Source organism: Eptesicus fuscus, chromosome 8, assembly GCF_027574615.1.
Source record: "Eptesicus fuscus isolate TK198812 chromosome 8, DD_ASM_mEF_20220401, whole genome shotgun sequence".
Taxonomy (NCBI): Eukaryota; Metazoa; Chordata; class Mammalia; order Chiroptera; family Vespertilionidae; genus Eptesicus; species Eptesicus fuscus.
Genome location: NC_072480.1, coordinates 104,639,220 through 104,662,892, shown reverse-complemented (window position 1 = coordinate 104,662,892; position 23,673 = coordinate 104,639,220). Strand labels below are relative to the sequence as shown.

At 53.3% G+C, this 23,673-nt stretch overlaps 1 protein-coding gene across 3 annotated transcripts in view; it reads left to right on the top strand.

The window, feature by feature from the left end:
- Positions 1-7,900: 7,900 nt before the first annotated feature.
- The window catches only part of LOC129150024 (beta-defensin 1-like), a 42,504-nt gene continuing 26,731 nt past the window's right edge, over positions 7,901-23,673 (top strand). For 2 of the 3 annotated variants that reach the window (XR_008556806.1, XM_054720206.1), the window contains exons 1-2: positions 7,901-8,039; positions 8,768-8,952. Coding sequence is in view for 1 of the 3 variants with exons in the window: in XM_054720206.1 (XP_054576181.1) it covers positions 7,922-8,039; positions 8,768-8,913 (264 nt within the window). In the remaining 2 variants the exon portion in view is untranslated. Of the gene's footprint in view, positions 8,040-8,767; positions 8,953-10,065; positions 10,188-23,673 lie in introns of those variants that run through there. The other variant, XR_008556805.1, reaches the window with a different exon arrangement.

Below are 23,673 nucleotides of genomic sequence, written 5' to 3'. Positions count from 1 at the left end.
GAGAGGTAGAAACATCAATGATGAGAGAGAGTCATGGATCGGCTGCCTCCTGCACACCCCACATTGGGGATCAAACCTGTAACCCAGCCATGTGCCCTGACCAGGAATCAAACCGTGACCTCCTGGTTCATAGATAGATGCTCAACCACTGAGCCACACTGGCTGGGCAGAAGCATCACTTTAAAATCAACTCATTAACAAGCTGTGTGCATTGAACTGTTAGCACACAGAGCCTGGGTCCTGCCCCGGCAGAAACTGGTCATGACCTCGCTGCCCAGATTCGGAGCCAAGTTGTGCCAGGTGGGGAAGAGCTGGAGGGGCGGGCGGTGGGGAGGGAACATGGAGCCTCGGGGCAGGAGGAAGCACCCCCTATCTTGGTGGGGACGCGTTTGTCAGAAGTCCTGGGACTGGACACTCAGGACTGTGCTTCTCACACCGTCCCACTGCATGCCCTTCCATGAGAACCTGCTGAATACCAAGTGTCAGCTTTGTAAACGCCGGAATTAGGTCTAGAAATTGAACGTGAATAAATAACGAGGCCAAAGGGGGAGGAGGGGTTGGGATGACCTCTGCGTGACCTCTCACTGATGCTTTCGGGAATCGCGGGACTCCTGGAAGGGCCCTGGACACGGGAGGTCATTGCGCTCCGCTCGCTGGCGGGACGCGCCGCAGCCACAGAGCTGCTCAGCCTCTCATCTGAGAAGAAGGACCATCCAGTGGGTGCCACTTCCTGCTCACCTGGGCATGAACTCAGGTCACTGACGGAGCCAGGTGTCCACTCCCAAACCCCAGGAACCCCCCGAGAACAGGGATGGAGGAGAGCACAGCGGCGTTTGTCTCAACCTGCCTGCCAGAGGTGTCCAGCATGGAGTTTGCCCCCAGAGGCCAGGACGGAGTGGGTGGGGCAGAGGTCACCTCCTAGGACTCCCCACCCCCTCGGAGGCTGACACCCCTGAACAAACACAGGTGTGCGCTCCACCACACAGTGCTTCGCCACTTGCAAAGCTCTCTCCTGTGTGGTATCTCATTGCCGCCTCCGCACAAGCCCGGAGAGAAATGCCCCTACTTCTGGTTTCCAAACAGGCTTGGGAGAGGGACGTGCTGTTCCCAGGTGGCCAAGCCTCTGTGTGACCAGGACCCGGAGTCCAGGCATGAGGCCAGGGCCCCAGGGTGTTTCCAGCTCAGGGTTTCGAATGGCTGGACACCCACACTTTAGGGAAAAGAGAGCAAGCATAGCTGTAGGTGGTCAGATGACAAGGAACACGTAAGCCCAAGGAACATCTTGTGATGGTTAATTGTAGGTGTCAACGTGCCCAGGTATTTCATCAAACGCCATTCCAGATGTTTCTGTGAGGGTGTTTTGGGAGAGCTGGACATTTATATCAGTGAACTTCGAGTAAATCAGATTTCCCTCATCCAATCAGTTGAAAGCCCGACCAGAACCAAGACAGACTTCCCAGGGCCAAGAGGGATCTGCCAGCAGTTGACCTTTGGACTTGAACTACAACATCAGCTCTTCCTTGGGTCTCCAGCCTATGGCTCTACCCCCTCTCGGGGTATTTTGTTTTTTGGTGTGTTTTTTTACTTGCCAAGCCTCCACAATCACACAAGCCAATTCCTGACAATGAAGGATTCGGTTTCGTTTCTCTGGAGAACGCTAACGGATACATCCCCAAACCTGAGTAAGTGATGGGGAGGAGGCTGACGCCCACACCACCCCCATGGGGATGGGCCCAGGGCCCTGAAGGACCTCTGACTGGGCTCCTGAACCTCCCAGGGGGAGAGTGATTACTAACATAGGCATATTCAAGATGGCTCTGACAAATGGAATACAACACTTTTCTTTACAAGCTTCAAGCAAGACTGGACCAAGACTGATCTGGTGTGGCTCGGTTGGCTGGAGTGCCACCCTGTGCACAGGAGGGCCACGGGTTCTGGTCAGGGTACCTGAGTAGGTTGCATGTTCGACTCCGGGTCAAGGCACATACGAGAGGCAACCGATCAATCAATGTTCTCTCTCACATCAATGCTTCTCCCCCCCCCCCTCTCTCTCTCTCTCTCTCTCTCTCTCTCTCTCTCTCTCTCTCTTTCCTCCTCCTCCTCCTCTTTCTTCTCTAAAAAACAAAAACCAATTTTTTAAAAAATACAAAGAAAATATACAGCAAATTGAGGCACCCCTAAGAATCTCTGGGTAGAAGAGGGGAGGATGTCATTGTGGGATTTCCATGTTCATTAAAGGGATGGGAGGTTTTCACGTCTGAAGAACAATGAGAGCCATTCCAGTCACCTGGTGGAGGAGTGTGCGCAGCTCTCTGTTCAGCCACCAGAGGGTGACAGTGAGCCCAGCCGGTGCCCAGGCCCTGTCCAGCAAGGACAACTTTGCTTGCTGTGGAGATGGTCCTTCTATGCACCATGCTAGGAATTCTGAGTTTTTTACCACTGTCCCCACTAAAGAGAAATCAGTTTAGGAGAAAACAGGGGAAACCAAGTCCTTATGTGACCGATGAGACAACGAGACCATGGTCCTTGTCTTCTTGAAGGAAAGACCTCAATCAAGAGCCAAATGCGGCAAACTGAGCAAGAATGTACTGGCTGCACCACAAACATACTCGGGGCAGGCAACAAGGGAGGCTTAGAAGAAGCAACAAGAGAGCCCAGGCTGGGCTGCTCTGGCTCACTGGGAAGTCAGAGATAAGGGGGTCAGGGAGTGAGCCCAGGATGAGCTGCCGCTGCCCACTGCTCTCCCCTGGCTGCAAGTCTCCTGGGCAACCTTAAAGGAAGGAGGAAGGGAATGGTGTGGGTGGGCTCCCTGGTTCTTTGTGTTGAGGGCACTTATTTCTCTTGCAGGTGGGATTCTTAGGGGAGGTCTCAGGGGAGGGTCTCAATAGGAGGTTCACCTGCTTCCCAGGGGTGCTCTTTCAGGGTTATTTCTCCACTGACTGGTCGGCGCCAGGGTCAGGGACCATCAGTCATTGCAGCTGGTCCTGAAGCAGCCATGGCATTAATTCTCTGGTTTTGCTGCTTCTCTAGGACTGGAGCTGACATACAACTGAGGCTTAGGTGTTATTTTCAGGGAGGAAAGATCAGGGGTCCAAACCCATGACCAGCAATGTGCGAGGGGTAGAAAGGTCACCCTGGGGAGAGGTTCTTGTTGTCCTAGTTTTGCTCCTTGCTAGGCATCGGGGCTTCTGCCCAGGTGAGCTTCTGCACCTGGTCCATCATCCTTGCTTGGCTCAAGTCAAATCAGGCCATTTCCCTGTTGCTTACTCTGCTCAGACTTCTCCTGGAACTTAGCCAACTAGAGGAACTGCTCCAGACTCCACCCCTCTTGCCGGATCACTAGAACCTGGAACACTGTCTGCCCCGTGTCTGGCAGCTCCTCTGTCTCACTCTGTGTGACCTGGTGGGTTGATTGGTGACACCTGGTTGTTGACCTCACTCAGCAGCAGAGGGAACCCGGTGCACACACCTCCTGGCCTCATGTCCCCCTGGGGCCAGGCTTGTTCCCGCCCCGGCCACCTACAGGTTTTGGCTCTCAGGGCTGACAGCCCCCACAACGCAGCCCGGCCCACACGCAGCTCTGGGACGTGTGCTGAGTGAGTCAGAGGAACACCTCCGCATGCATTAGGCTCCTGGTGGTCAATCTGATGAGGGCAAGCCCCCACCACGCCCATGGCCCCTCGGACTGTGCGGTGCATGTGGCCCTCGGCCCAAGGCATGCACCTCGGACGGCAGGTGGGGAGGTGACACGATGGCACACGGGGACAGGAAGAGAAGCGACATCAGAACAGAGAGGCCTGCCTTCTCCCCAAGGGCTGCTCAGCCTCAGCGTCGTGGACACTGGGCCCGACGGAGGGTCCTGGGCGTGGGGCCGGGCTGGGCACCGCAGGCCCCGGAGCAGCACCCTTGCCCCTGAGTCCTCCTGCCAGCAACACCCCCACAGGTGGGGCCAGAAACGTGCCCAGGAATGGCCAGCATGTCCTGTGCAGAGAGTCAGGGGGAGCCTCTCACGCTGCCTCTGCACTTCAGGTTTCTGGTCAACTTGGCAATTATTCCATTGAACGGGGTGGGGATTCGTAGAACTATGCGAACCTGATTCATCCGTCTGCTGACAAGAGGCCAAGACCAGCGAGAAGGAACAACATGGCACTGCCTGAGCTGAGCAGGTGGATTGCCATTTTAATGACACTTTGTGTGGAAGATTGCTGGTCCATCCATTTTGTTTAGAAACCTTTTTCCTCAGCTACCTGAGATTTAGAGCCTCTGGCAAGTCACACTATACTGAGCAGAACGGAAACATTTATCTTTTTATCCGCACGTGATCCCTCCGGAATTCAGAAAGCCTCCGTGAGTGTTTATTTTCACAGGAATATTGTGATTATGCATAAGTTCAATGAGAACCTCTTCTCCTGGCTGCACCTGCGTCACCGCCTCCCAAATTGAGAGACAATGTCTAACTGCACAGGAGTGAGACTGCATCTGCCACGGATACAGAACAATCACGCCTGGGCTGGTCCTGTCCTAAGGCTTCCCGCCCAGAGGTTCGCACAAATATTGAGCTGGCTCTAGAAACACTGAGGGAGAGGGTGTCTCTCCCCTTGAGGGACACATGGGCCCAGATCAGGCGTTGCCACCCCAGCAACCAGGGACATTAAAATGTTTGGTTTGGCCCGGCTGGCGTGGCTCACTGGTTGAGCATCGACCTATGAACCAGGAGGTCATGGTTCAATTCCTGGTCAGGGCACATGCCCAGGTTGTAGGCTCCATCCCCAGTGTGGGGCGTGCAGAAGGCAGCTGACCAATAATTCTCTCTCATCGTTGACGTTTTTATCTCTCTCCCTCTCCCTTCCTCTCTGAAATAAAAATATATATTTTTTAAGTGTCTTGTTTGACATATGATTTTTTTTCAAAGAAACTTCCTGGTCAAAGGGGAGATGAGGAAGGAGTGAAGATAGAGAATGTACAAACTGCACACAGGAGCAAGCTGCTAAAATTATTGACGCGGTGAAGGTCTAGGCAGGTGGCCATGGTTCTGCGCTTCCTGTAACCAGCCTGGGAGCATGGAGGCTTGATCTTTCCAGCCCTGCGTCAGCGCCTGATTCCCATCAGTTCCCGCACCTGCACCTCATCTCCAGATGGCCCTCCGATTACCCCCAAAGGACTCACCTGTCCAGACTGCCTGACGCCCATTATGAAGGTCATCGAGCACCCACGGACCTCCTGACACCCACCTTCCAGCCCTGCACCCCTCACCTGGACTCCTCTCAGGGTCACTCCCCTGTCCCAGGTGTGAAAAGTGCTGAGGACGGAATCCCTGCCTCGGAGCCAAGGGTGTTAAGTCTCCCCATTAGCCCCAGAACCCTCCTCTGGACACGTCAATCCCCTCAACTGATGAACCCACACAGGTGTGGGCTGGCCAGGAAGGCAGGCTTAGCTTGGCTGGAGGGGGCGAGACCAGGTGTCGGAGGGGGTGACCCAGGAAGGGGTGCATCCAGTCTGTCTAGCTTTTTCTGGAAGCACAGACTCTGAGAACTAAAAGAAAGCTGGAGGGCTGCCTGGAGGAAGGCACGGGCACCTTAGGTCTCCTTAATCAGGGAAAATGGCCTGGACTGGGTGGGAGTCCCTCCGGGCCCTGCTGATCAGTTTACTCATTTAGACTGGGGATTGTCTGCAGGAAGAGATGAACCACCGAACTTATACAGGTATGTGCAAAGCCCATGGACACACAATGGGGCAGGGAAGGCTGGGAAGGGAGGCATTGTGGGGCGGGGGGAAGCCAATGAGGGGAAAAGGGGATGATCTACCCCTGTCTGGTGCTGGTTCCCCATGTAACTTGAGAGGGAAACCCATCTTCACAGCCAACATGGCAGAACCTCCAGAAGTCCTATATAAAGGTCCCCCCTTAAACTACTGCATCCCATCAGGGCTACGTCCATGAGCAACCAGAACCAGGGGAGGAGGATGCATTTCAAAGAAACAGGCAGCCACTGGGCTTCCATTAAGTCCTTACTAGGATCGCGGGCTCGTCTGAACTCAAGGACTAAGCGTTCTGATACGAAGGAGATAAAAAGATGAGTAACTCTCATTCCAGGCAGAGGCACAGGTGCACCAAGAAGTAAAAACTGCAGTAAAGGCCAAGGGAGGAGAATGTCACTGGGAGGTCAAGACAGGCTCACAGGCCTGAACGAACGCACAGACCTGCCCCTGAGCCACAGGAGAGGGTCCCCAGGCCCAGGAAGCAGCCCTGAGGTAGAAAGGGCAGGAAAAGCAGAGGAAGAGGGCCAGCGAGCCCAGAGCATGAACATAGATGGGAACCTGGGGGAGAAAAGGGAGATAAACCAGGGAAATAGGACAACTCCAAGTATTGGCTGCAGGTTTTTCATGTAGTCTCTGGGCAGGAAAGAGTATTCAGCGTTCTCCCAGGCATTGGTCTGCTCAGTGACATTTTAATTCATGATTCCTGCCCGGCCGACCTGGCTCAGTGGTTGAGCATGGACCCATGAACCAAGAGGTCAGGATTTGATTCACGGTCAGGGCACATGCCCTGGTTTTGTGCTGGATCCCCAGTGTGGAGCGTGCTGGAGGCAGATGATCAATGATTCGTTCTCATCATCAATTTTTTTTCTCTCTCCCTCTCCCTTTCTCTCTGAAATTAATAAATAATATATTTTTTCAGAAAGAAAGAAAAAGAATGAAAGAAAGACAAAGAAAGAAAGAAAGAAAGAAAAGAAAGAAAGAAAGAAAGAAAGAAAGAAGGAGAAAGTAAGGAAGGAGAAAAAGAAAGAAAGAGAAAGAAAGAAAGAAAGAAAGAAAGAAAAAGAAAGAAAGAAAGAAAGAAAGAAGAAAGAAAGAGAAAAAGAAAGAAAGAAAGAAAGAAAGAAAGAAAGAAAGAAAGAAGAAAGAGAAAGAAAAAGAAAGAAGAAAGAAAGAAGAAAGAAAGAGAAAGTAAGGAAGGAGAAAAAGAAAGAAAGAGAAAGAAAGAAAGAAGAAAGAAAGAAAGAAAGAAAGAAAGAAAGAAGAAAGAAAGAAAGAAAGAAAGAAAGAAAGAAAGAAAGAAAGAAAGAAAAAGAAAGAGAAAGAGAGAGAAAGAAAGAAAGAAAAAGGAAGGAAGGAAAGAAGGAAGGAAGGAAGGAAGGAAGGAAGGAAGGAAGAAGAAAGAGAAAGAAGAAAGAAAGAAAGAAAGAAAGAAAGAAAGAAAGAAAGAAAGAAAGAGAAAGAAAGAAAGAAAGAAAGAAAGAAGAAAGAAAGAAAGAAAGAAAGAAAGAGAAAGAAAGAAAGAAAGAAAGAAAGAAGAAAGAAAGAAAGAAAGAAAGAAAGAAAGAAAGAAAGAGAAAGAAAGAAAGAAAGAAAGAAAGAAAGAAAGAAAGAAAGAAAGAAAGAAAGAAAGAAAGAAAGAAAAAGAAAGAAAGAATGAGAAAGAAAGAAGAAAGAAAGGCTGGTGTTGGCCAATGGAGGAGAAAGTTCCTGGAGAAGCGAGGGAGGGAGAGCAGTCTTCCCTGGTGAAACTGATTCCGCAGGTTCCATGAAACAGCCCCTTGGCTTTTCCCAGGAGGAGGGGACTCCAAGGTCGGCTTGCTGGTCTCTGCAGCCCAAGACCCTTGTCACGGGCCCTCTGAGCCATTCCGACTTAGGGACCTGGGCATGAGCCTCTTCTCCAGAACCCCATCAGAACTCCCAGCCTGGCAGGGAGAGGGGTAACGGACAGATAGAGCAGCAGAGGCGCCAGCTCAGGGCTCCAGGCCAGAGCTCAACCCCCCAGGTGGACAGGCAGTGTGTCCACCTGACGCACAGACGCAGGTGAACCACAGGAGGGGCTGCTTGTGAACATTTCCCTGGCTGAGTCACGCCCCGCAGATCCGTCCCTGAGGTTGCACAACCCTCTCCCCTATAAATAGGGAGGCACATTGGCTTCTGGAAGCCTATGGCTCCACCTGCAAACCTCCTCCTCCTCCTTCCCTCGCCCAGCCTGGCAGCCAGCATGAGGCTCTTCCACATCCTGCTGCTGCCTCTCTGCCTGCTCTTCGCCCAGGTGGGCCCAGGTGAGCTGGGGACCAGTGGGCACTCTTCCCGGGGCCGGGACCAGGTGAAGGGAGCTGTGAGGAGAGCTGGAGACACTGTGCCCTGTCCAGGCCGTCATTTTGTCAGATAGTTATGACGACTTGACTACAGTTACGCCTCAGGGTGCCCATCTGGAAAGTGGGTACGAAAGTTTTCTAATGCGGAGGTTTTAATGTGTGTGGTTGGAACCTGCTCAGTGCGTATTATTTCTTAAACAGATGCAAGTATTTGTGCAACAGAGCACGTGTGTTCTGGTGACAGGGTGTAGGAGAGGAAGCTTATTTGGGGACGAACTGGGTGCTCAGGACAGCTGTATGGGCAGAAGGAAACCCCACTCACAGCCCTGCTGATCATCTTCAGCTTTGGTTTAGCCACAGTGGTCACCAACCTCAGATGGAAAACACAGACCACAGAAGGAGGGCACAGACCTCAGATTGAGGACATAGACCTCAGACGGAGAACACAGGCCTCAGACGGAGGGGATAGACCTCAGATGGAGGGCACAAACCTCAGACCGAGGACATAGACCCCAGTCAAGGGCAGAGGCCTTTGCATGAGCAGCCCCAGAGGTCAGTGGGGGTGCAGTTCCTGGGAGGGCACCGTCTCTGCAGTGCTCTGGGAAGGGCTGTGTGTCCTGTGTCACCAAGTGTCCTGCAGTCACGTTGGCTGTGAGCCAGGAGCCTGACGTGACTTCTCTGCCTCCTCACAGGTGCTGGCCTCCTCGCAAATCTGGGCCCCAAGATGGACGACTACAAATGTGCCCTCAAGGAGGGGTTCTGTTACTCCTCCCAATGCCCGCAACCCACTGAGAGCAATGGCCACTGCTACAGAGGGAGGGCCAATTGCTGCGTCTGACCTGGAGCCACGGAGGAGACAAAGCCACAGGAACTACTTGTAAGCATTGTTTTCCAACAAGAAAACCTTTTTGTAAAGCATGGCTCCTTCGGACCCACTTGAACCCTGTGTCTCCTTTCTGAGGAGGTGAGGAAAGCCATGTTAGAAGCCAGACAGGCCAGGCCTCTCAGCCTGAAAGCTCAGGACGCGGGTGGTGAGCAGGGCTGGGGCCACGGCAACCGCCAACCCCCATTTCATTTCCAAACCAACATGTTTAGAAGTAGTTCCTGTGGCTTCAACCCATGACCCAGGAAGTCACTGTTTGATTCTCGGTCAGGGCACATGCCCAGTTTTTGGGCTAGATCCCCTGTAGACTCCCTGAAGGAGGCAGCAGATCAATGATTCTCTCTCATCATTGATGTTTCCATCTCTCCCTCTCTGAGATAAATAAAAATATATTTTAAAAAGAAAGAATGACTTGCTAATTCAAATGTAGCTATGGATAAAGAGCCTGCTGGCTTCAAGCAATGATTTTCAACTGGTGTGGCCACACGAATTCTTAAAACATGCAATGCTGACTCTTTAGCCAGGGGCACTGACCTCCTTTCCCTTCCATTGTCCAGTAAAACCATCACAGCCACCATCACAGCAATAGCTGTCTGCTGCCCATGAATTAAACTATGCCTATTTTTTGTCAGATTGGCCCAATATGTATGTTTTGGTGTGCTGCAGAGGCTGAGTGGTTCCTGTGTGCCGTGAGATGAAAAGGTTGACAATCACGGGCCTAAAGGACTGCAGGAGGCAACCTCAAAGGAGGCCGACTCAGCCTGCAGGCGTTTTGGCTCCAGGGGAGTTGACCACCTTGGAGGAAAGCCAGAGCCTCCTGGACCGGGTCCCCGGTGTTTACCGGAGCAGACGGTGCTGACTGGCACACAGCACCCTGTGCTTCCCCTGGTTCTGCCTTCCTCTTCCCGCTCGTACACCCCTGCTGCCCTCACGTGTTAGGATGGTCCTTGTGCCCTGGCCGGTGGCTCAGCTGCTTGGAGCCTGGTCCTGTGCTCCTAAGGTTCTGGTCTGAATCCCAGGCCGGGCACATCCCTGGGTGGCAGTTTCCATTCCTGGTCGGGGTGTATGTGGGAGGTGGCTGATGGCTGTTTCTCTCTCTCTCTCTAGAATCAATGGAAACATGTCCTGGGGTGAGGCTTGAAAAACAAGAAGTAAAGATGAGCTTTGTGCTGAGGGTCCCCCATCTTCTCAAGCTGCTGGCTCTTGAATAAACCTGCTTTGCTCCATCACACCCTGTCCCTTGAGTACTGGCTCGTGAGTGGCAGGCAGCTGAGCTGGGTTGATGCCCCAGGACATTGTTCTGGCCCCATGTGCAGCATCTGTGCCTCGAGGTCTGTTCACAAAGAGACGTCTCCTTCCCATTGGGAAGTCTTTCCATGTCATTGGCTCAATGTCCGTTGCCGTCAGGTAGACAAAACAAAATCCACTGATTTCACCGTCTTTAAATGTGCAGCCGGTGGCATGGAGGGGATTCACATTGTTGCAGCCTTCACCACTGTCCATCTTCAGAACTTTCCATCTTCCAAAGAGCAACTCTGTGCTTATTAAACACTCACTCCCCCTCGCTGGCCCCCTGGCCAGCACCTTTGCACGTTCTGACTCTGAATTTGATGACTGCAAAACGTCTTCAGTGTGGAATCCTACTGCATTTGTGCTTCTGTGCCTGGCTTATTACATTGCGCCTGGTTCCTCTTGGCAGATCTGTGTTGTAGCGTAGGTCGGAATTTCCCTCTTTTCTGAGGCTGAACCACATTTCAAGGCTGAATAGGGAAGTCGCCATCACATGGGACCCTGGAGCTCAGTCACGGATCACTTAGCTGACAAGACAGCAGGTATTTCACCTGTCACACTCCAGTGCTCAGCTTCCACGCATGGGGTCCCTTCTCCTCCAGCCCCTGCCCCATCGAGTCACCCTGACAGGGTCCCTCCTGCGCCCTGCTGCTGCCCAGGACACATGAACCCCTTCCCACTGGCTCAGAAACTGGTGTTTGCAAGGGCCCTTGTCAGCACAGGGTCCCCACGTATCCCGCGGGATTGCTTGGTCCCTCTCTCCTTCCCTGTGACTTGCTCTCTCTGTTCCATCTGCTGTGGGACGGCCTAGGGACCTGGTCATCTGTCCCAGAGAAAGTCTCCCATTCTGGGTTTGACCGATTGCATCCCTGAGCTGTAGTTTTACTGGTTCCTGTAACTTCTGTATTTCCTGTAAGTGTTAGACCTAGAGACTCAGTGAGTTTCAGGTTCAGCCAGACTTTGGGCCAGACTCTTTCCTGGGTGGTCCTGGGTGCATCCCACTACATCCCACAGGGGATGCACCCCGAGTGGGGACAAGCCTGGTCTCAGAGATGGGCTTGGGCCAGTCCACCCTCTATTATCCAACCCTCCCTCCTCCCTACCCCCATGGATTTTCACTGAAGTGAGTTTTGCATTGTTTTGTTAATCCTCACCAGAGTTTATTCTTCCATTGATTTTCTTAGAGAGAGAGAGAGAGAGAGAGAGAGAGAGAGAGAGAGTTGAGAGAGACACATCATTTGGTTGCCTCCCCAACCCACCCAGACCTGGGCCAGCTAACCTAGGAACATGTTGTCCTTGGCTGGGAATCGAACTCGTGACCCTTTGGTGTGAGGGCCGATGCTCAGAAAGGGTGTTCAAGCAACCACTGAGCACTGTTTGGGGTCCGTGATGTCACTCAGGGGTTTTCTAATCCCACCTCCTCTGCTTCCTCCATCAGCTGAAATGTTCTAGAAGGAAGGTGTGTCCTTCATCAGCTATTATTTACAGGGTTGGGGGCATCTAAAGGTTGAGAGCGTGCCTGTCTTTTCCTCTCAAGATAGAGTGGTCCCCAGTATAGCGTAGCTTTTTAGTTTTTCCCAATTAAAATTATGTTATTAAAATTGTTTTCAGCTACAATTTACATCCAATATTATTCTGTATTTGTGTCAGGTGTACAGCATAGTGGTTAGACAAGCCTATCCTTTACCCTGTGTCCCCGATATTTCCAGCCCCCGCCTGGCACTGTCCCTAGGACCCCGTAGCTTTCCCAGGGCAAGGAGAGGCCATGGAGACCTCATGGGGTAGCTCAGTCTCCGAGGCTCCCAGAGGGCAGGTGAACTGCCACCACCTGAACCAGCATTCCCTCTCTGCCTTCTGCCCCGACAAGGGGTGCTGTGTCTAAACTGATGAGGAGGGCGGGGTGAGGGCAAACATTTGTACGACAGTGGTAGGTCATTCGTGCTTATGACTAAGCGATGCAGATGGGGTGCTGGGGGACTGTGGTGGGCCGCCAGCTGTGGGCGTGGGTGGGAAGGAGGCTGCCTGCAGGCTGGTTGGTGCAGGAGGCGGGCCATGAGGGGTGGTGCAGCAGATGTGCTCTGAGGGACAGAAAACAGGTGGCATTAGGGTGGGAGGGTCCATAGTCGTCCTTCGGGAGCCCAGACCTTAGACCTGAAGAGTGAAATGGAAGAGGAGTGGCTTTTTGTGTTTACTAGAGGCCTGGTGCATGAGATTTGTGTGTGTGGGTATCGGGGAGTTGTCCCTCAGCCCAGCCTGTACCCTGTTCCACTAGGACCCGTCGGGGATGTCAGACTGCTGGTTGGGGATCAGGCCTAAAATGGCAGTCTGACATCCCTCTCAAAATCTGGGATTACTGGCTGCCAACCGCTCGCCTGCCTGCCAGCCTGATCACCCCTTAACCACTCCCCTGCCAGCCTGATCAATGCCGAACTGTTCCCTTGCTGGCCTGGTTGTCCCCAACTGCCCTCCCCTGCTGGCCATCTTGTGGTGGCCATCTTTGATCACTAGAGGCGGCCTTGTTGTGGAAGGGTGTGAGAGTCAATTTGCATATGACCTCTTTGTTATATATGATTATTGTTTTTTAAAAAATATTTTTCAGAGAGGAAAGGAAAGAGATATAGAAACATCAATAATGAGAGAGAATCATTGACGGGCTGCTTCCTGCACGCTCCACACTGAGGATCGAGGCCACAAGCCAGGCATGAGCCCTGACTGGCAATCAAACAGTGACCTCATGCTTCTTAGATGGACACTCAACCACTGTGCCACACTGGCCTGGCGGAAGCGGAGTGGTTTTATAGTCCCACCGGACGCCCTCAAAAGCCAAGCTTGGCCAACACATTGCCCACGGCCTGGCATGCCACACGTACTGGATTTTGGGTGGAAACCTGCTGGGCCCCAGTGGGGGGAAGTGGTGTCCTTTGCCCCCTCGTCAGACACTCCTGATTGCGGGTGGACCCTCTGAACATCTCACACTGTGGATTGGTAATGAAGTGAGGAGGAGGTGACATAGCTATGGCCCTCAATCCTCCCACCCCCTTTCCTGGGCTTTCAGCTTTAGTGGCCTGGCCTGTCTCACTTCTTTTTTTGTTGTTAAAATTCTTTATGGTGGACATTACATATGTCCCCTATTTTCCCCCTCTGATGCCCGGCCCCAGGCCCTCAGGGCCCCATTGTCTGTGTCCAGGGGCCATGCATCTCTGCATACACGGTCCTTGGTTGGTCACCTCCCACCCACGCAGCCTCCCCGCCTTCCTTCGGACACTCCCCACTTGTTCCATGCTTCCATAGCTCTGGATACACTCCGATCATCAGTTTATGTTGTTCTCCAGACTCCACCTATGAGTGAGATCATGTGATGCTTGTCTTGCTCTGACTGGCTCAGTTCACTTAGCAGGATTGTGTCCTTCGTAACCTGGCTTTCCTAACGTCTTCCCAAAGGAGACACAGGGTTCATGTGGGTCCGAAGGAGCCATGCTTTAAAATAAGGTTTTCTTTTAGGAAAACAACGCTTACAAGTAGTCCCTGTGGCTTTGTCTCCCCCGTGGCTCCAGCTCAGAGGCAGCACTTGGCCTTCCCTCTGTAGCAGTAGCCCAAGTGCTTGGTGTAGAGTGGGCATGGGGAGAAGTTGCAGGTCCCCCCCTTATGGGCACATATGTATTCTGGACTCCTGTGTAACAGACTCGCGAGGAGGCCAGCACCTGTGAGGAGGCAAAGAAGACACGTCAGGCTCCTGGCTCACAGCCAACGTGACTGCAGGACACTTGGTGACACAGGACACACAGCCCTTCGCGGAGCATTGCAGAGACGGTGCCCTCCCAGGAACTTCGCCCCCACTGACCTCTTGGCCTGCTCATGCCTCTGCCCTTGACTGGGGTCTGTGTTCTCCGTCTGGGATCTATGTCCTCCGTCTGTGGTGTATGTCCATCGTCTGTGGTCTATATACTCGGTCTGAGGTTTGTGCCCTCTATCTGAGGTCTATCCCCTCCGTCTGAGGCCTGTGTTCTCTGTCTGAGGTCTATGTCCTCAATCTGAGGTCTGTGCCCTCCTTCTGTGGTCTGTGTTTTACGACTGAGGTCTGTGTTTTCCGTCTGAGGTTGGTGACCACTGTGGCTAAACCAAAGCTGAAGATGAGCAGCAGGGCTGTGAGTGGGGTTTCCTTCTGCTCATACAGCTGTCCTGAGCACCCAGTTCGTCCCCAAATAAGGTTCTTCTCCTTCACCCTGTCAGCAGAACACACGTGCTCTGTTGCACAAATACTTGCATCTGTTTAAGAAATAATCCGCACTGAGCAGGTTCCAACCACACACATTAAAACCTCTGCATTAGAAAACTTTCGTACCCACTTTCCAGATGGGCACCCTGAGGCATAACTGGAGTCAAGTCATCATAACTATCTGACAAAATGACGGCCTGGACAGGGCACAGTGTCTCCAGCTCTCCTCACAGCTCCCTTCACCTGGTCCCGCCCCGGGCAGAGTGCCCCCTGGTCCCCAGCTCACCTGGGCCCACCTGGGCGAAGAGCAGGCAGAGAGGCAGCAGCAGGATGTGGAAGAGCCTCATGCTGGCTGCCAGGCTGGGCGAGGGCAGGAGGAGGAGGAGGCTTGCAGGTGGAGCCACAGGCTTCCAGAGGCCAATGTGCCTCCCTATTTATAGGGGAGAGGGTTGTGCAACCTCAGGGACGGATCTGCGGGGCGTGACTCAATCAAGGAAATGCTCACAAGCAGCCCCTCCTGTGGTTCTCCTGTGTCCGCTTGTCAGGTGGACACACTCCCTGTCCAGCTGGGGGGTTGAGCTCTGGCCTGGAGCCCTGAGCTGGCGCCTCTGCTGCTCTATCTGTCCGTTACCGCCCCCCCCCCCCCCCCCCCCCCCGCACCAGGTTGGGAGTTCTGGTGGGGTTCTCTAGAATTTCTGGAGAAGTTCTGGAGAAGGGACTCATGCCCAGGCCCCTGGGTGGGAATGGCTCAGAGGGCCGGTGACAAGGGGCCTTGGGCAGCAGCGACCAGCAGAACAGCAGCCAACAAGCCAGCCTGAGAGTCCCCTCCTCCCGGGAAAAGCCAATGGGCTGTTTCATGGAACCTGAGAGAGCAGTTTCACCAGGGAAGTCTGCTCTCCCTTCCTTGCTACTGCAGGACTTTTCTCCTCAATTGGCCAACATCAGCCTTCCTTCCTTCCTTCCTTCTTTCCTTTCCTTCCTTCCTTCTTTCTTTCCTTCCTTCCTTCCTTCCTTCCTTCCTTCCTTCCTTCCTTCTTCTTTCTTTTCTTTTTTTCTGCTTTTCTTTTTGTAAAATATATTATTGATTTCAGAGAGGAAAGGCAAGGGAGAGAAATAGAAACATTAGTGATGAGAGAGAATCATTGCTCAGCTACATCCTGCCTGCCCCACACTGGGGATCCAGCCTACAACCCGGGTATTTGCACTGACCAGGAATTAAACCTCGACCTTCTGGTTCATAGGTCGAAGGTCAACCACTGACCCACTTGGGCTGGGCCCACAGGCTGCATCTTGCCTGCAGGTCACACAGACAGCTGCAGAGTTTGTGCGGTTGTTGTCTGTCTGTCCCACGAGGTCAATCTCACCTAATGGCACTTACGTTCTGGGAGGCAAGGAACCCTCCGATTTATCCGAGGTGAATCAGAAAGACACAGCCACTAACATACGTGGACTTCACCGGGCTGGAGGGAATAGGGAGGGCAGGGAGGCGTGTCTCCAGCCTGGCTCAGCCCAGACCACAGCCACGTCCCTGAGGGTGGGGACACCCGGAGGCTCACCTGGAGACAGAGAGGCTGTCCCTTCGCCCTAGATGTATGGCCTCCACGTCACTACCACCTCCCCAACTGCACACAGGCTCCACACAAACCCACATGTGAAGGGCACAGGCGTGTGGTGCGAGGGCCACGGACAGCCACCCCCTCCTGCTCACGGGGTCCCCACAGGGAGGCTCTCTACACACTCAATAGGCATCTTGGGATGAAGGGGCCAACGAAGGAGGAGCCGGCGATACTCAGACACTCCCAAGGCTCTAGCACCTTAAAGAATACGCTTTCCAGCAACTCAAAGGTGTGTCTGGCTTGTTAAGAGCCACGTGGGGCATGTTCGTTAACACAGAAACGCTCCCCGTGAACACCGTCTGCCCTGTGTCCGGCAGCTCCTCTGTCTCACTCTGTGTGACCTGGTGGGTTGATTGGTGACACCTGGTTGTTGACCTCACTCAGCAGCAGAGGGAACCCGGTGCACGCACCTCCTGGCCTCATGTTCCCCTTAGGCCAGGCTTGTTCCTGCCCTGGCCACCTGCAGGTTTTGGCTCTCAGGACTGACCGCCCCTACAGCACAGCCAGGCCCACACGCGACTCTGGGACGTGTGCTGAGTTAGAGGAACACCCGGTGGTCACTCTGATGAGGGCAAGCCCCCACCACGCCCACGGCCCCGCGGACTGTGCTGTGCTGATTGAAGTTTGGTTTCTGCCTGGACTGCACTGCGCCCTGACTTCCTCCCATTCCCCTCGTATCTGGCTGTGAGTCTCAAAACCAGTGTTCCCTTCCTTGGTTCCAGGGTCACTGAGAACTCAATCAGCCCTTTTCCCAAAGCCATGCAAATGGAAGTGGGACAAGTTGATACAACTTTAAAGACGTCACCATAGCCCATCCATGGACCGTCTTCACACGGCAGAGAAACCAGAGACGCCCCTGCAGCCCAGGAGAGCGCATTGGGGTAACTTCCTAACTCCACCCTGTCTGGGGGGTGCCCCCAGCCAGCATCTAGAAGCCTCCTCCACTAGACCCTGGGGTGACAGGCTCTTCCGATCTCCACCCTCATTCTCTTTTGTTTCCATAGCAACGCCTCTCACTGAATGCCAGCCTGCTTGCTCCCAGGCCTCCCCTGGCAGCACCTGAGCCTCCAACTCCCGAACTGAGAGCTGAGGTCTAACTGGGCAAGAGTAAGACTGCTTCTGACACGGATGCAGAGCAATCACACCTCACCTGGCCCTGTCCAAAGACTTCCCGCCCAAAGGCTCCCAAAATATTGAGCTGGTTACAGGACCCATGCATGGATAGCGAGCATGTCTCCAGCCCGTGTCTCCCCTCGGAGGAACACCCTGGGCCAGGTAAGGCGTTGCACTCTGCCAACCAGAGACTTTAAAATGTTTGGTTTATTCTGTGATGTTTTTGAAAGAAACTTCCTGGTCAAAGGGGAGATGAAGAAGAAGTTAAGATAGAGAATGTACAAACTGGACACAGGAACAAGCTCTGAAATCATTGACGCGCTGAAGGTCGCGGCAGGAGGCCATGGTTCTGCGCTTCCTGTAACCCAGCCTGGGAGCATGGAGGCTTGAACTTTCCAGCCCTGCGTCAGCGCCTGATTCCCATCAGTTCCCGCACCTGCACCCCATCTCCAGATGGCCCTGCTATTACCCCCGAAGGACTCACCTGTCCAGACCGCCTGACGTCCATTATGCAGGTCATCGAGCACCCACGGACCTCCTAGCACCCACCTTCCAGCCCTGCACCCCTCACATGGACTCCTCTCAGGGTCACTCCTCTGTCCCAGGTGTGAAAAGTGCTGAGGACGGAATCCCTGCCTCGGAGCCAAGGGTGTTAAGTCTCCCCATCAGCCCCAGAACCCATCTCTGGACACGTCAATGCCCTCAACTGATGAATCCATACAGGCGTGGGCTGGCCAGGAAGGTGGGCTTGGCTTGGCTGGAAGTGGCGAGACCAGGTGTTAGAGACGGTGACCCAGGAAGGGGTGCATCCAGTCTGTCTAGCTTTTTCTGGAAGCACAGACTCTGAGAACTAAAAGAAAGCTGGAGGGCTGCCTGGAGGAAGGCATGGGCACCTTAGTTCTCCTTAATCAGGGAAAATGGCCTGGACTGGCTCCTCGTGTGGGTGGGAGTCCCTCCAGGCCCTGCTGATCAGTTTCCTCATTTAGACTGGAGATTATCTGCAGGAAGAGATGAACCACAGATGTTATATGCATACTATGGAGCCAGTGAACGAAATTCGTGCACCTTGAAAGGAGCTGTGGACCGGGAGTCTGTGGTGAGCACAGGGGCGTGTCTTAGACCATTCTCCATGCCTCTGCCCGGCACCTCCTGCCAGGGCCTCTGGTCCCTTGTCTGCTTGAAACCCAGCTCCTTCCCCCACCACTCCCAGGAGCTGAGGACACCGACCTCACTCGCACCCGCTGATGGCACGCAGCAATAAGGGCCAGCACCTGCAGTGGCTGGGAGCGGGGCTGGCGCTATCAGCGTGTGGGAGTGGTAGCTGCTGCCTGATAGCCCTCAGGAGCAGGGGGAGGTGGAGAAGCTCTGATGGGCAATAGGGGCTGGCTGCTGCCGCTGGCATCCGCTGATGGCGCCATGCAATCAGGGCCCGTGCCGGGCGCTGCAGCAGGTGTGAGCAGCGACTCCAGCTATCAGCAGTTTCAAGCAGGGCTGGTGCCACAGCAGGTGGGAGTGCAGGGCAGGATCACAGTGAGCAGAAGCAAAGAATTGTCTTTATCTACCAGAGGCTCACCCTGATGACAGCGACCGGCGCCCACTTTGGTTGGTGCCCCCACTCACATGCTCCACCTTCCCATCTCAGCCGACGCCCACCATGTTCTGCTCACGGCACCTGTTGATCAGCGCATGTAATAGCGACTGGTTGTTTGGTTGTTCTGCCATTTGGTCTATTTGCATACTAGGATTTTATATAAAGAGATAGAGGCCCGGTGCATGAAAATTCATGCACTGCAGGGGTGGGTCCTTCAGCCCAGCCTGCCCCCTCTCACAGTCCCAGAGCCCTCAGGGGCAGGAGGTAACCCAGCAATCAGGGGAAGGCAATGCCCCCATCATACCTTTGCTGCTTCCACTGCCAGCAGCACAAGCCTCTGCCAGCCCTGGGAACCTGAGCCTCAGGCAGCCCTGGGGAGCTGGACAGCAACCATCCAAGGCTTTCCTATGCTTCGGGCTGGCCCTGGGCAGCGGGGAAGCTGAGGGGACTGGGCACTGACATCTTGTGGCTGTGGGCACTGCCATATTTGAGAGCATGGCAGTCAATTAGCATATTCCTTCCTTATTGGCTCTGGGTGTGTTGTGTTGTAAATCAATGAGCGAGATGTAAGAGGCCTTAATGACCCAATTAATTAGGAGTCATTTATTAGCAGGGGCAGAGGGAGGTGTGTCTTCCAAACCTCTGAGCAACACATATAGGAAGTTTCCCGTATTTATACGTTGGAGCCTCTTTGTTTGCAGATATTTCAAAAGGCTCTGTGTGAGTTATTATTACCTACAGTTGTAACCTTGAATACATAATTAGTTAGTACTTGACAAAAGAATATGAGAATTATTATCAGTATCTATCTATATAAAGAGGTAATATGCAAATTAGGCTGGGACTCCTTAATGGGTCATGACCATACAGGAAGAGGTTGCGCTCTGAGGTGAGGCCCAGAGCGGAGACGGAGACAGAGGCAGGGGGGCCTGACCAAGCTGGCAGGGTGCCTCCCTGTGGCCCCGGAGAAAACATAGGCAGGGGACCGGGGGACACTGGGAGTCAGGCTCCGGTCCCAGCCCCCACGGGGTGCCTCCTTGCTCAGCTTTAGGCAGGGCACCTCCTCGTGCAATGTCAATCCTGCGCTGGGCCTCTAGTTAGTCTATATTAGTCTATTACCTTGGATGGCTAGGTTGCAAGGTCAGACAGTTAAGTTTATCTTTTTCTATTATTTGAACTAAAAACAAAGTCATTTTATAGAATAAGAGACTGCCTTAAAGTGACAGAGTTCACAATGGCAGAGTTCACAGGAGTAGGGACTATCTGACAATAGCAGAGAATTCAAACAGCAGTTTTTTATGCAAGATTGAGGTTACTATGCTTCAGGAGCCTATGTCTTTGTGAGGGTGTGATGGTCAATTAGCATATTCCCTCTTTATTAGATAGGATGTGCAAAGCCCATGGACACACAATAGTGCAGGGAAGGCTGGAAAGGGGATGAATGAGGTGGGGGGGGTCAATGGGCGGAGAAAGGGTCGCCCTGCCCCCCCACCTGGTCCTGGTGCCCAGCACAGAGGGCCTCGCTGCCCAGAAGCCACCTGTGACTTGAGGGTGAACTTTTCCTTCACAGCCAACCTGGCGGGACCTCCAGAACCCACCTGTCCCACACTAAGGTCACCCCTCTAACCCATCTATTCTTTCTTCCCTCCCTGTTCTCCCTGGTGCCTCCACCCCATTGGCTGTGCCCAAACCTGTCCTGCTTGGCCCTCACCTGTCCTCCCTCTGCCTCCTACATTCAGAGGAGGGTCCCTGGACCAGGACACAGAGGCCTCAACCCCATCCAGCCCGGCCCACAAACAGGCTGCCTCCCACTGTTGCACCTCAGCGTCCTGACCTGGAAAGTGGGGCCTGGGGGAAATGGGCTCCCGGCCTCACCCCACTGGCTCAGGGGATGGTCAATGAGACATGGGATGGCTGAGGGCTGTTAGGGGGCATCCAGACGTAATGGGTGGTGAACTACCGGGATGCTTTCCTTTCAGCCAAAGTCAGAACCACTTTTTCATTGTTGTAACCCTACACCTGGCAGGAGCCCTGGCACAGACCTACACTTCAGCTCCAGGAGCAACCTGAACCAGGGGAGGAGGATTCATTTCAAAGAAATAAGCAGCCACTGGGCTTCCATTAAGTCCTTACTAGGATCCCGTGCTCCTCTGAACTCAAGGACTAAGCGTTCTGATACGAAGGAGATAAAAAGATGAGTAACTCTCATTCCAGGCAGAGGCACAGGAGCACCGAGAAGTAAAAACTGCAGTAAAGGCCAAGGGGGGAGAATGTCACTGGGAGGTCAAGACAGGCTCACAGGCCTGAACGAACGCACAGACCTGCCCCTGAGCCACAGGAGAGGGTCCCCAGGCCCAGGAAGCAGCCCTGAGGTAGAAAGGGCAGGAAAAGCAGAGGAAGAGGGGCAGCGAGCCCAGAGCATGAACATAGATGGGAACCTGGGGGAGAAAAGGGAGATAAACCAGGGAAATAGGACGATTCCAAGTATTGGCTGCAGGTTTCCCATGTAGTCTCAGGGCAGGAAAGAGTATTCAGGGTTCTCCCAGGCTTTGGTCTGCTCAGTGACGTTTAAATTCATGATTCCTGCCCGGCCGGCTTGGCTCAGTGGTTGAGCATAGACCCATGAACCAGGAGTTGAGGGTTCGATTCACGGTCAGGGCACATGCCCTGGTTTTGTGCTGGATCCCCAGTGTGGAGCATGCAGGAGGCAGATGACCAATGATTCTCTCTCATCATTGATGTTTCTATCTCTCTCCCTCTCCCTTTCTCTCTGAAATTAATAACAATATATTTTTCAGAAAGAAAGAAAAAGAAAGAAAGAAAGAAAGAAAGAAAAAGAAACGAAAGAAAAAGAAAGAAAGAAACAGAAAGAAAGAAAGAAAGAAAGAAAGAAAGAAAGAAAAGAAAGAAAGAAAGAAAGAAAGAAAAAGAAAAAGAGAAAGAAAGAAAGAAAAAGGAAGAAGAAAGAAAAAGAAAGAAAGAAGAAAGAAATAAAGGTTGGTGTTCCCAATTGAGGAGAAAGATCCTGCAGAAGCAAAGGAGGGAGAGCGGCCTTCCCTGGTGAAACTGCTTCCTCAGGTTCCATGAAACAGCCTCTCGTCTTTTCCTGGGAGGAGGGGACTCCTGGGCCGGCTTGCTGGCAGCTAGCTTGCTGCTCGCTACTGCCCCAGACCCCCTGGCACTGGCCCTCTGAGCCATTCCGACTCAGGGTCCTGGGCATGAGCCCCTTCTCCAGAACTTCTCCAGAACCCCATCAGAACTCCCAACCTGGTGGGAGGGCGGGAAATGGGGATATAGAGCAGTGGAGACGCCCCCTTAGGGCTCCAGGCCAGAGCTCACCCCCCAGCTGGACAGGGACTGTGTCCACCTGACCCACAGACACAGGTGAACCACAGGAGGGGCTGCTTGTGAGCATTTCCCTGACTGAGTCACGCCCCGCAGATCCGTCCCTGAGGTTGCACAACCCTCTCCCCTATAAATAGGGAGGCACATTGGCCTCTGGAAGCCTGTGGCTCCACCTGCAAGCCTCCTCCTCCTCCTGCCCTCGCCCAGCCTGGCAGCCAGCATGAGGCTCTTCCACATCCTGCTGCTGCCTCTCTGCCTGCTCTTCACCCAGGTGGGCCCAGGTGAGCTGGGGACGAGGGGCACTCTGCCCGGGGCCAGGACCAGGTGAAGGGAGCTGTGAGGAGAGCTAGAGACACTGTGCCCTGTCCAGGCCATCATTTTGTCAGACAGATATGATGACTTGATTCTGTTTACGCCTCAGGGTACCCATCTGGAACGTGGGTACGAAAGATTTCTAATGTGGAGGTTTTAATGTGTGCTGTTGGAACCTGGTAGGTGCGTATTATTTCTTAAACAGATGCAAGTATTTGTGCAACAGAGCACGTGTGTTCTGGTGACAGGGTGAAGGAGAGGAACCGTATTTGGGATGAACTGGGTGCTCTGCACAGCTCTCTGGGCAGAAGGAAACCCCACTTACAGCCCTGCTGCTCATCCTCAGCTTTGGTTTGGCCTCAGACGGCACAGACCCCAGGCAGAGGGCACAGACCTCAGGCAGCTGGCATAGACCTCAGACGGAGGGCACAGTTCTTTGCATGAGCAGCCCCAGAGGTCAGTGGGGGTGCAGTTCCTGGGAGGGCACCGTCTGAAGTGCTCTGGGAAGAGCTGTGTGTCCTGTGTCACCAAGTGTCCTGCAGTCACGTTGGCTGCAAACCTGGACCCTGATGTGTCTTCTTTGCCTCCTCACAGGTGCGGGCATTCTCACGACTCTGACTCCTTAGAGTCCCAGGTGCATCAGCATTGGGGGTAACTGCCACCTCTACCGCTGTCCGGAAGGCACTCAGGAAGATGGCAGGTGCTTCCAAGCAAGGTCCAAGTGTTGCGTTTGAGCTGGGGCCACAGCAACCCCCCAACGCCCATTTCATTACTAAACCAACACACTTACAACTACGTCCTGTGGCTTCAACCCATGACCCAGGTCACTGTTTGATTTTTGGTCAGGGCACAGGCCCGTTTTTTGAGCTATATCCCCTGTAGGCTCCCTGCAGGAGGCAGCAGATCAATGATTCTCTCTCATCATTGATGTTTCTGTCTCTCCCTCTCTGAAATCAATAAAAATATATTTTAAAAAGAAAGAATGACTTGCTAATTAAAATAAAGCTATGGATAAAGAGCCTGCTGGCTTCAAGCAATGATATTCAACTGGTGTAGCCACACGAATTCTTAAAACATGCAATGCTGACTCTTTAGCCAGGGGCACTGACCTCCTTTCCCTTCGATTGTGCAGTAAAACCATCACAGCCACCATCATCGCAATAGCTGTCTGCTGCCCATGAATTAAACTATGCCTATTTTTGTCAGATTGGCCCAATATGTATGTTTTGGTG